Raw genomic sequence first — 12,312 nt, 5'->3', positions numbered from 1 at the left:
GTTTTCTTATACTGAGGTCCTGAACACATATTCGAGGCTTGTCGGTTTATTCCTAGAATAGCATGCATGTACATGAATACATGTACATTTTCATGAAGTTCTAATACATGTACACACATATATGAACAAAGTTATAAATCAACTTTAGGAGAAAAATAGAACGAATTTAGGATATAAAGCATGTACTTACAATACTTTTCTACACAAGAATTTTATTATAACTGAGTATAGCAACTGAGCCATACAGACTTCAAAATTAAACAAAAATATTAAATTCAAAATTAAACAATGATATTAACATTTATCAACTGCTGACTGAAAATAAAATAGCATTTTAGGCCAAATATAAATCTTTTCAAAATTACATAACGAAACTAACTGTTTACTGAAGACAAAGTAACATTTTAGGCCAAATATAAATCTATGCAAAATTAAACAATGATATTAACATGTATCAACTGGTTAGTGAAAATAAAATAACATTTTTAGGCCAAATATAAATCTTTATAACAAAAAAGGTAAAAAACTGTGAGAAAAGTTATAAATTTACTCCCAGCAAACAGCATTGAAGATCTTTCAAATAAATTATAAACTATTCTTAACTGAGCTAGACAACGTGCTCAAGGGTGTGGACATATGTTTTAAAACTTTTTTGTGTTTAACGCAGAATTCCCTAAGGAAGGGGAACATCTTTGGCTTCTTCTGCAAAAAGTTGTATATGACATAAGTACTCCTCACGATAAACAGACGATACACTATTGTTGGATATGATTGTTTTTTTTTTTTTTTTTTTTTTTTAACTGATATGAAATATCTGTAAACAATAGTGGTCGAAACAGATACAACTACTGATATTTTATGCTTGCTTGAATCACGTTTCTCTAAACAAATGTTATTTCAGTACCATGCGTTATACGTAATTGAATGAATTATATGGAATTGTTTGTAACAATGCCTGTTTGTTCAATTTGCAAATCAAATTTTATGCTAGTAGCAACACTTATCCTTCATTTAAAGCTCAAACACAGAATATCCTTCAATGGAGTCTTTAGATGTATTGATGAAGGTTGTTTTCGCGAATTTCAAGGGGCCAAATCACTTAGAGTTCATTTTCGGAGGAAACACACAAATCTATATTGCAGACGAAAGTTATTTAACGTAGCTGTATGTAAAGCAGCTCCTTATTCCGTAATTGCCAACAACGAACACTCAACGAATGTTGCAGGTCTCTCGTTTCCATGAAAGGTTGAACATCACCCATTACCTGTTGGAATCAGAGAGAGGTTAACTGATCATGTTACATACTTAAATAATTTTTCTTACATATAAGAACAAAGACACTTCTTCTTCCTCAATAGTCTGAAGCATTATTTATTGTACATTTACAATGACATATGCATTTTGCGCCTATAAATATATGTTATTTTGAAGCTAAAAAATTGGTAAGTAATACTAATACTGCAAAGTTTTAAAAGCTCTTAAATGCTTTAAAAGCTGCAAAGGTTTTCAAAAGCTATTTATATCTGACTGCAAAAACGATACGTTCAAACAAGGACAGAAGCTACTAAATTACGAAAACTCGACAACTTGTCCTCAAATAGACTTAAGAACTTCCTCACTAGCATTTACCAACAGAGAATATAGAATAGATCACATTTATGCTCAGTAAGTGATTTTGGTTATTAAAATGAAATGAAATTTTTGAGTTTTATGCCCCACAGTTATGCCGGCTACGCTTAAGGAGACTGTGATGAGAAATGAATGAAATGGTGTAATGAAGAAAGTGGGAGAAAACTGGAGAACCTCGAGGAAACCCACGCACACGGTGTTAGTTCACCACAAAGTTCACTTGGTTGGAGCAAGGTTTGAACCCGGGACCTCATGCACCAGAGATGAACGGTCTATCACTGAGCCACCGCGGCCACTGTTTGGTTATTATTAAATAAATGTATCGAGTTCGTATTTGTTCACATGTAATGAAACGTCGTAGCTCAGCTTCACACTCCGAAAACAGGGTTCTTGGCGTAACCTTAATTTTCTTTCCAACGTGTGTCTTTGAAGAGTGTGTGTGTGGGGGGGGGGGAGAATTATTGGCGAGAACATTTTCATACCACTTTGAAAGGCACAAATTACTTTAGTTTACGCTACAGTCCTCCGAACTTAATGATCGGAGATAGGGGAAGAAGACCAACTCTATTAATAAACAAGTTGTTGAACCTTCGCTGTGTGATCTCCAAGCATACCCCAAAATCCCAGTCGGACTACGAACTGTGTTACGTATTCTAGAAAACTGAACCTTTCGTCCACGCCCGATACAATTGGATAATTATGGATAGCCAGCAATGGATAATAATCTACTTCTCTCTCTCGGGGGCGCGGTGTCTCATTGGTAGAGCGTTCACTTCCGGTGGTTGGGGTCCTTGGTTTGATCCCAGCTCACGCCGTGTAGACTTTGTGGTGCACAAATATCGTGCTCGTGGGTTTTCTTGAGGTTCTCCCCTTTCCTCCCACTTTTTTCATTCCACCACTTCATTCATTTCTCATCATCACCGTCTCCTTTAGCCTAATTAGCATAACCGCGGGACGTAAAACTTAAAAATTTCACTTCATTTCTTTCTTTCTCTCTCGTCCTCACGTTATTTGAAATTAACAATAAACTAAGTTATGTTTCTGTATGAAATATAATGCCAATCAGATGTTTATAAAGAGTTTGAAATGAAATGTGAGAGTTTATCTCAATAGTTTTTAAATTTTGCACTCCAGGCATGGGCCTAGTTGGCTAATAGCAAGTGCGATCCCGCTTCTGCCCCTCTTAAGATTTTCATTGCCTCTCTCCACCGAAATATTGATTTAACAGATCTAATTCTCATATTATTCATGCCCATGCCAGATCCATAAAAAGACGTAACTTTATTTTCTTAACAAAACATACGTAGTTGACACCTGATCTGGCTGACCATGATCAATCAATAGAATAAAATATACTTTACTTACATTAACATGACAGAAGAAACTATCCTGAGACTCTTTCACAGTTGGCTTCCAAATTTTCTTCGATGTTTTTATATGTGATATTGACCTACACAGGGTACCAAGCAATAAAAGTAGTACACTGGATCTGGTATCTAAAAATAAAAATGAAAACTATACAATAGAATATAAAATAAAAAATATTTTTACCGAAATTGTTTTTTATACGCGGACTCCTGCATTATTATATCTTCCATATAAAATCTTAAAAATTATATACTATTTCGATTAAAATGCCTACCGGACGTTTGACAGTAGTTTGCAGTGGCAAATGCCCCACCCATTACAGCTCTGTGAATCAATTCCATTATTTTTTATATTAATTTTAATGCTTAATGGTTTGAAACAAATCTGCAATATTTGTGATGGATAAGAAAGAACTATATGAATGAAAGTCATTTTGTTTTTAGTAGTGAACTATTTTGCAGTGTTATAAAAATTATATCTTTAATCATTAGTAACTCAATATGAGTGAGTTTTGTTTTACAGTTGAAACTATGGTAGACTTAAAAACTATGCCAATTTAATAACAAAACCGCAAGTAGTAGACACATAACTTTCGGTTCCAATACAGGGAGAGAGAGATAATCTGTTCTTCGTGCGCTGAGTCTATAAGAAAAACAGATTTCTGCTATCCGTTATAATTATTAGGAATCAAAATTGAAACTACAATAACTACTAGTGTTTACTTCTCCCGGTTTCAGTAGAAAAAAAAAATCGGATGCTGTATGGATGCCACTATTTTACCGGAAGTAGTAGTATAGCTTTACTATTTTCGGTTTTTGTACAGAAACACCGGTTAATGTGTTTACTTTACTTGAGACGCTAAATCGAATCAGGGAAACAGTTTCTAACTATCAATAACCATGTTTGATTTATAACGATCAATGTTGAAACCCTAAACGACTGATTCATACCACTTCCGGTTTGAATAGAGGCTTATCTGGAGAAATGAGATCTACTCTTTGAATCAATGCTGAACAACTGAGTATATATTGTACGTATAGTGTCTACTACTTACAACCAATGTATAATTATTAATATGATCATTACAACATACTTGTTGCAATAAAACTGGATTCAGATAGAAAAATCTACTTCATTCATACAAGTAATTACAATTTCAAGTTAATGAAACAGAAACAAAGGAAGAATTAAAGAACACAAAAATAATATTACCTTCTGTAACACTTTCTGTGTCTAACAGACTTAAAAGTTCGACTGCTGGAGCGTCATGTAGCCGTTTCTTCATTAGTTTTTCCAATTTTTTACTGACAGAATCCCATTTCACGAACAAGGATGTATGATCAGGATATAAGTCTTTGAAATCTTGATCAATCTGGAAATGGAATTCCATTGTATTAAAACATTTACATTAATAACATTATTTCATTAATTTTTAAGAATCACAACTTCCTTTACGTGCATAAATGAAATTTCTTAACTGTAACAATTTCAATACAAACTACTAGTTACAGCGTGTACTTTTATGGACTTGGACTTGGGTTCAAATTCAACCTGCTTTCCTCTGGTGTTGTCCAACATCTTGAGGAAATTGACTTACTGGTAGCTTAAATAAGTAGACCACAAAAGCCAGAAACGTAGTGCAAGATGTTACATTGACGATAATTGCCAGTTAGACCCATATTGAGGTTGTGGCATCACGGGCTTTCGTCGTGTTATAATGGTTTTTGGTTATATAGGTTAATGTAAACAAAGGTCTATTTACTCGGATAGATTAGGCAAGGATGGGGAAAGTATTGATCTGGACTTAATATTACAGGCACCATCCCGGTATTTGCTGGAATGACTGAGGAAAAATCCACGGAAATTTCAGTCACGATGACCGGATTTGAGCCCGGAAGCTTCCGAATGTAAAGCCAAGGTTCTACTTTCTGAAATAAGGCCGCTAGGGTTTCATATTAATTTGTCAAAGGACAAAGTGAAGAAAATTCTACAATATTGTTAGCGTTTATCAGACAATAAAACCACTATTTGCTATCTACTGAGTAAAAGAAAAAGACTTATTGAATCGAAAAGTACTTCATGCATTTAAAAAAATCACCGTCAAAGTTTCTATTGCTGTACGTATATGCTTGGTTGGTACGCAATCACAAGAAAGATTGTTTATCAGTCATGTAAGTATTGTTCTTCTGAGATCTCGCTTTCATAAGCAAGTGACATCGTGTTGTAAGAACTCAGTTCTCAATTGTTATCTGACTGAATATGATACGTTCCTTTCCATTGCAAGGTAAAGTCAGTGCACGTGTTCGTAGTGTATGGCCACGTAATCATATGCGTCTTAAAAATGGAAACAATAATTTTAGGTTTAGAGTATTTGTTTTCAGACTTGCGATTGAGCTTTTCATCTAGTTGTTCAAAGGAAGATCGAGTTGCTAATAAACTGAACTTAATCCTTTCCCACTTTGTGTTACATGCATGTGGATGAATATGTTATAAAGAACCAGCAAAAAAGATTATTAGACATGTTTTAGTTCTTTTAATATGCAATCTAAATACAATGCAAAATGTTCACTTTTTGAAAAGGAAACTGCAAAAACTTTCCAGATTCATTGACTGCCTCTATCCTCTTTCATCACCGGAGCTAAACAGGAAGGAATCTATAGTTTGTAGTTGAATCTGAATTACTTTTATAAAATTATACACCTACCGGGCATCGAACCGATAACCACCAACCTACAGGCAGTTCAGACCTGCTTCAAGATATCTCAACATTCATGAACAGATATTACATAAGAGGACAAGGAAGTAATTCATGTCCACCATTTATATATATTTTTATTATGGTTTTATGACAACTAAGGTCTATTAGCTCACACATACAAATACCTACACTAGTATATGTCATTTCAATATTCAGTATGACTATCCTGAAGGCTTTTACTATTTTCTTGTCAAACGCGACACAATTTTAAAGAAAACTTCTGTTCTAAAAAGTACGTTATGAAAAAATCAACTTCTGGACGTGAGCAAAAGATTTTGTATGAGTGTTCTCAGCCCCAAAGAATAATTCAATGCTTGTAAATTATGGCCTATTCAGTAACAACACAGTCCTTAGTAGTAAAACAGAATGCAGGTTAATTAAATGAATCTTACCAATGTATATCCCAAAGGCTGCTTCAATGCTGGCCAAGTTGAAATTATTTCATGAACAGTTTTGCCCTCTTGCTTGCATCGAACTTTCAACGTTTTCTTCCAGTGATCAAGTACTTCCTGCCAGGGCTCGACACTATGCTTTAGCCACGCTAAGCTGTTTTCAATATCTATGCCACATTCTGAAAGAGAAGAATAAACTTACCAAACAGATCTGCATTACATTAAAAACTCAATAAATAAATTCCTATATGTTTTCAAATATCAGTTAAAATGATTCTATATTTTCATAAGTCTTCTGTACAAGTATTTATATCCATATGTAATATATAATAAAGAAAGAAATATATTTACAAAAAAAAAAAAAAAAAAAAAAAAAAATGTCCTGGAACTGTTCCTGTGAAGCTGAACTTGAAATTTGCCTTCATATGGTAATCTATATTTCCGGCACAAATATCGAATGCCTTTCATCAGAATGGTTTAATTCTTCAAACATGTAGAACTGATGTAAATTACATGTTCTAGCTTAGTACTTCAATGGTATAACGTAATAGTGGTACTATATAAGTATAATGACTATCTACGACGAAGAAAGTCGCAAAAATATTTAGTAATATATGCTACTTATGATTTCTTATCAACAAAGTAACTCTTGTAATGAAGGATTTGAAGATTAAGCATACAAAATTTGGACTTGTTCAGTCTTGTAAATAGAAACACATAGACACGAAGTATCGATTAATTTAGTGCACTATTTAATCCTTAATAGATTAGTTGGTTGCTTAACTGAAGAGTAGGTGAAAAATTTCTCGACTGTAGTTTCATGTTGTAAACAGTAAGAATATCTACACAGTCCCATTATTACCTTATACTATTGAAATACTCAGCTTGAACGCATATACACTTTACATTTTGAGCCATCCTGATGAAAGGCACACGATATTTTTGCCAGAAATACATATGAACATTGAATAACCACGTTTTAATCTTACAGGAACACTTTCAGGTTAGTATCGACTTATATTAATGTGTTCCATACGTTCAATTAGCAGGAAAAAAAAAAAAAAAAAACTAAACCATTTTTTAAAACATGGTTCTTGCATACCCTGGCACAAAATAGGTAAATCATTGGCAGTTTTTAAAGTATGATCGGGGCCTCGGTGGTTCAGTGGTAGAGGGTTGACCTCTGACGTGTGAGATACTTTGTTTGATTCCAAATCGCGCTAAGTGACACCGTGTGTGTGGATTTGTCGGAGTTCTCCCGAGAAGATCTTTTCATTCAAATCTTTTTCGTCAAAAGTACTTGTCAAATGTTTCCCGACCATATATCAACAGTTGATTTAGCTTCATAGGCTAAAGGAGACGGAATAAATACAAACGAATTATGATTAGGAACTTAAGAGCAGAGATGCTGTTTACCTAGATCAAATTTTATAAGAAATCGAATCCGGGTATTTTCACTTGTAGTTAATAAATACTGAGGTAGTACCTTTAAGGTTTGCACCTTTTCCTCCTGTTCCTTTACAATTTTAAAGATCCTGCATATTGTGGTGTCATTTCGCTTAAATTGAAATAACCAAAAATATAACTGAATACCAATCTCCTCGCCCTCCCAGCTACTCTAGTGGATAACGGGTGTATCATTGATGTATGTGGTCCGGATTCAATTCCCGGTGTGAGCACAAAAACATTTGCGAACGTTCACTTTCATTAATCATCTGTTTACTTTAGTCTAAACGGCATAACCGTGGGACGTTACAAAAACTCTTTCAATGCATCTGATGCTTTCCTCGTATCGTGATGCAAATAAATTTTCTCGGGGTATCAGCCAGGTGATGTGTTTGTTGTGCAAAGTCTCGAGAACAGACATTGTTCTCATGATACTGACCCTGATGATGAGAACAACGTCTGTTCTCGAAACTTTGGACAACGAGCACAACACGTGATTGATATCCCGAGAAAAGTTACTTGCACCAACAAAGATGGAATAAATAACACGCAGGCTGTCACCAGATTGAAAAGTGAACGCAAAAATCTTTTACATTTCGACTGATAATGAAATCACATTTGCACAGTTCATATGTGCAGCATAAGTATCACTGTATCAATTGATATTCAAGTGACTTAAGACAGAACACTTACAAAATCTGTCAGCTTGAAAAGCTTCGGACTCCGAGACTCTGTAGAGAAATTTGTTTCTCGTTTCAGCATCGTATCAGTTCCTCTTTTAGTTGGTGCTGGCATGGAACAACTGCTTTCTGTAGTTTCAGATCGAACTGACACTGAGTCATCTGGCGTTGACACTGATGGTGAAGCAAATGAGAGAGAACCGTCATCTAGCACATCATAAATTTCAACTGTGTTTGCTTCTACAAATTCCTTAAATTTTGCTAAGAACTTTGCACGTATCCCTATTTTGGGAATGAACTGAGTAATTAGTTCATCAGTTAATGAATTAAATGCTGCTTCGTCGATTTCCTGTTCTGAAATGTAGATTGAAAGTTTATAATTAACCAGATATTTACTGAATATCAAAAAAGAATTATACAATGGTGAAAGTATTTAAGTTTTATTACACTACCAAGCGAAATTTGGTATGTTACGCGATCATGTGCCACACAAAGAGTATAGGAAATTGCTCACCCCAGTTTTTTTTTCTTGGGCTTTACAGAAATGGGTGTATTTGGGCAAAGCTAAAGAGAAAAATGTTCATGGTAACTTCATACTTCAGCTTCATACTGTAAAAGTTACAATGGTATAGAAGCAACAACAAGAATTTAAGAGCATTTTTAACTCATGCAAATAATTTTGTAATTTGGTGCATAACGAGTACCTATGGATAACAATAAGTCTAATGCTAACCGATTGTTTTCAACGACTTATGTACTTCTAACAAACAATGAAAGGTTCTATGCAGAAATCATAGCCTGTCTCCTCTCTCTCTCCTCTTTGCAATTTCTGACATTGGTCGTTTTGCTCCAAACCACAGAATTATCTTTTGGAGATAATACACTATTCTCTGAATGCTTTGAAGAATGTAATATTTTCCGAATACCTAATAGAAGTTACCTAATAAGAAGTATACACTCGAATATATATAGGGAGGGGATAGTGGTTCATGTTACGGAAGCACAATTTTGTAAAATTTACAGAAGAAATATGACATAGTGTACACAAGCTGAATTTTACGTTTACAAGTGGAGCGTTACTAGTGTCAAAGTATGACAAGTGCTATTGAAACTCGTATCATTGCAATATCCCACTTCTTTTCATATCTTTACTTACGCGTATACCCATAATCACTGACGTGCCCGCTCCCTGCGATGCCGCTTCGGCCCACCAAATTTGCTTTGCCCTGACTGTTAGATAGCATTCGCGCTTTTTAGTGCCCACCTAAATGGAAAAAAATATGAAATGAAATCTTTAAGTTTTACGTCCCACCGTTATGCCGGTGAGGCTAAAGGAGACGGTGATGATGAGAGATGAGTGAAATGGTGGAATGAAGAAAGTGGGAGGAAACGGGAGAACCCCGAGAAAACCCACGAGCACGGTGTTTGTCCACCACAAAGTTCACTTGGCGGGGGCTGGGATCGAACCCGGGACCCCAAGCACCAGAGGTGAACGCTCTACCACTGAGCCACCGCGCCCCCGTAGTGCCCACCTAGCACAGGTTACTTTTATGCACTGTATATTTATGACAATCAGAAAGATTTATTTATACGCAAATCGTAAAAGAACTGTGACTTTTTCACAATTACTTCTGGTGGGGCCATCGATACTTACCTGTGATTAAGTGAGATATTTTCATGTCGCCCAGCGTAAGTCTTTTAGGGGTCACTAAGAAGTAAATTAGTAAAAATTATATTTTTTTCAACGATTATTTCGAGTGGTGTACCGAAAATAAAAATGCACGCTTTTGAAATGAAATCTTTAAGTTTTACGTCCCACGATTATGCCGGTTAGGCTAAAGGAGACGTTGATAATGAGAGATGAGTGAAATGGTGGAATGAAGAAAGTGGGAGGAAACGGGAGAACCCCGAGAAAACCCACGAGCACGGTGTTTGTCCACCACAAAGTTCACTTGGCGGGGGCAGGGATCGAACCCGGGACCCCAAGCACCAGAGGTGAACGCTCTACCACTGAGCCACCGCGCCCCCCTAAATGCACGCTTTTATCAGCGTATGTCACGAGAAATATCGATTTCAAAGGTAAGGATTCTATATTTGGGTTCCATGAAATGTTCTTTCAAAATTATGCTTTAGGCTATATTTCGGATGACATTTAGTATTCCCAAATCCATCGACGGCTCAGGACCCAGTACTGTGACTTAGAGTAAGCTGTTGTTAACTACCTCGTTTATGCGAATACCCACCGTCGCTGACGCGTTTGCTCCCTACGGACGCAAATCGTTTCTAACTGTCGGGGCCCCGCTGCTACGCTTCTGTTCTGACTCTGTTCGATAGCATAAATGGTTTTCCGTGTCCATATAGCACAAGTTGGTTAGTGTTTTATGCGTAGTTTTTTATGCTATACGTTCGCACTGTACTTATACTCATGGCTACTTTATATTTACAAATAACGAATGGTAACCCCTACCAAGTAAGTCAGACTCAATACCAAGTGATCTGGAGGAGAAACTAAATAATACACCATATTTCTTCCGTAAACTTTAGAATTTTGTTCATCTGTAAACTATAAATGCACCAATTTATTTTGCAAACTACCAGCGTTAGTGTCACTTTATTTACCCCTTTCCGGAAGTATCTAGTGGTAATAGAAATTACCCCAACTCTTGCCCCTGCAATTTTATACCCTGCTCTAGTGTTGTCAATGCCCCCCTTATCTATATGTAAGGGCAAGGTTTAACTTAATAATGCCCGCTCCGGGTGGTATACCGGTACTCACTTTGAAGCGAGAAATTCCTCTCTATTAATTCTATGAAAATGGATCAAAAATTCCCTAACCTTAAGCTAACCCGTTCCTACTCTTACCTTACTCTAATGTACCCTACCCTACTCTATTCTACACCCTTTGAAAGCGGTTCTACATATCGATGCGCAGCTGGGGCGTGCATTGTAAAGTTTACCAAAGGTGTATTTGATACGCCAAATTTACAGCTAATAGAATAAGTACATATGAACTAACAGCAAAATTAATAGCCTATATACGAAAAAGTACACTTACCTTGAAACATGTCGATTAGCTGCGGTAAATTCCAGCTTCTTAATAAATTTATAACATAGGCATCCATTACGTTGTTGAAAAGTGAAAATTACTCGTTGAGAAAGTTGTATAGTGCAAACCAACCTCATTTACACACAGTTCTTTTACTTCCAAGACATGTCCCTTATGATTGTTGCCCTACGTTTTCTTTTCCTTTTTATTTTTACGATATAAAGCGCTAATGCGATCCACACTTTCGTAATCGAAATGTTTACACAGAATGCAAATAAACACATGTGACGTTGTAACTAAACATTTTGGTCAGGAAAACCAAATAATTACCAAATCAGTTAAAATTTGGTTCGCATAACCAAATTAATCAACCAAATGTTCTGACCAAAAAATATAGTGTTCATGACCAAACACGTTTGGTCAAAATGACCAAATTTTGGTTAAATTAACCAAAAAAACTGACCAAATGCTCTGACCAAACAAATTTGGTATTCCTGACCAAGCCCTTTTTTTCAGTGTAGATGTTTGACTCTCTCTCCCCAAACCAAGTTGTACAAATGTCAATGCTATCCATTTAATCTGCCGCCTACCCAACAACTTGTTTTGTGATAATGCTTTCCTTTATTCTTTCTAACATTTGGTACACCGTAGAAAAATATTAAAATAATTTTGTCTTCGATGTTTATAGATGGCGCAAACTGATATCTATTTGGCACAAATTTTTGGTAACATTTTGATTCGAATTAATAGAAGAAATGTGTTGGGCGAGCCAGGTTTCGACGTCAAGTTGGATCGAGCATTGAGAATTCAAATTTCTCAAAATTCGTAGTTGCACAAATTCTAATTTTTGTGGTACAAATTGGTACATATTAGGTATATATTTTCGATGCCATTTCGATCGGAATTGGAAAGAAAATAAATTGTGGGGGCCACCTTGAAGTTGCCACCAAAAATTCAAATTTCTCGAAATAACTGGGGATACAAATTTAATTT

The 12,312-nt window shown here is 35.7% G+C and overlaps 1 protein-coding gene across 1 annotated transcript; it reads right to left on the bottom strand.

Annotated features, from left to right (window-relative positions):
- Nucleotides 1-716: 716 nt before the first annotated feature.
- LOC145687261 (uncharacterized) lies at nucleotides 717-11,817 on the bottom strand. Its single transcript, XM_081760737.1, has 5 exons — nucleotides 11,329-11,817; nucleotides 6,148-6,326; nucleotides 4,210-4,369; nucleotides 2,995-3,125; nucleotides 717-1,264 (listed from the first exon to the last, which is right to left on the bottom strand). Exons 1-5 carry the CDS (start codon nucleotides 11,393-11,395, stop codon nucleotides 1,154-1,156), a joined length of 648 nt encoding a protein of 215 aa, XP_081616863.1. The 5' UTR covers nucleotides 11,396-11,817; the 3' UTR covers nucleotides 717-1,153.
- Between the last annotated feature and the right edge of the window lie 495 nt (nucleotides 11,818-12,312).

The sequence above is a fragment of the Thermobia domestica genome, chromosome 1, assembly GCF_964235325.1.
Source record: "Thermobia domestica chromosome 1, izTheDome1.hap1.1, whole genome shotgun sequence".
NCBI lineage: Eukaryota > Metazoa > Arthropoda > Insecta > Zygentoma > Lepismatidae > Thermobia > Thermobia domestica.
This window is presented reverse-complemented; position numbering and strand designations above follow the sequence as displayed.

Bases quoted from the DNA above. Each gene is read 5' to 3' on its own strand.
- LOC145687261 (XM_081760737.1), bottom strand. From the start codon at position 11,395: ATGGATGCCTATGTTATAAATTTATTAAGAAGCTGGAATTTACCGCAG. The intron at 4,370-6,147 runs GTAAGATTCATT...TTCCATTTCCAG, and splicing joins AGCCTTTGGGATATACATTG to ATTGATCAAGATTTCAAAGA. The intron at 3,126-4,209 runs GTAATATTATTT...TTTTATTTTTAG, and splicing joins CACAGAAAGTGTTACAGAAG to ATACCAGATCCAGTGTACTA.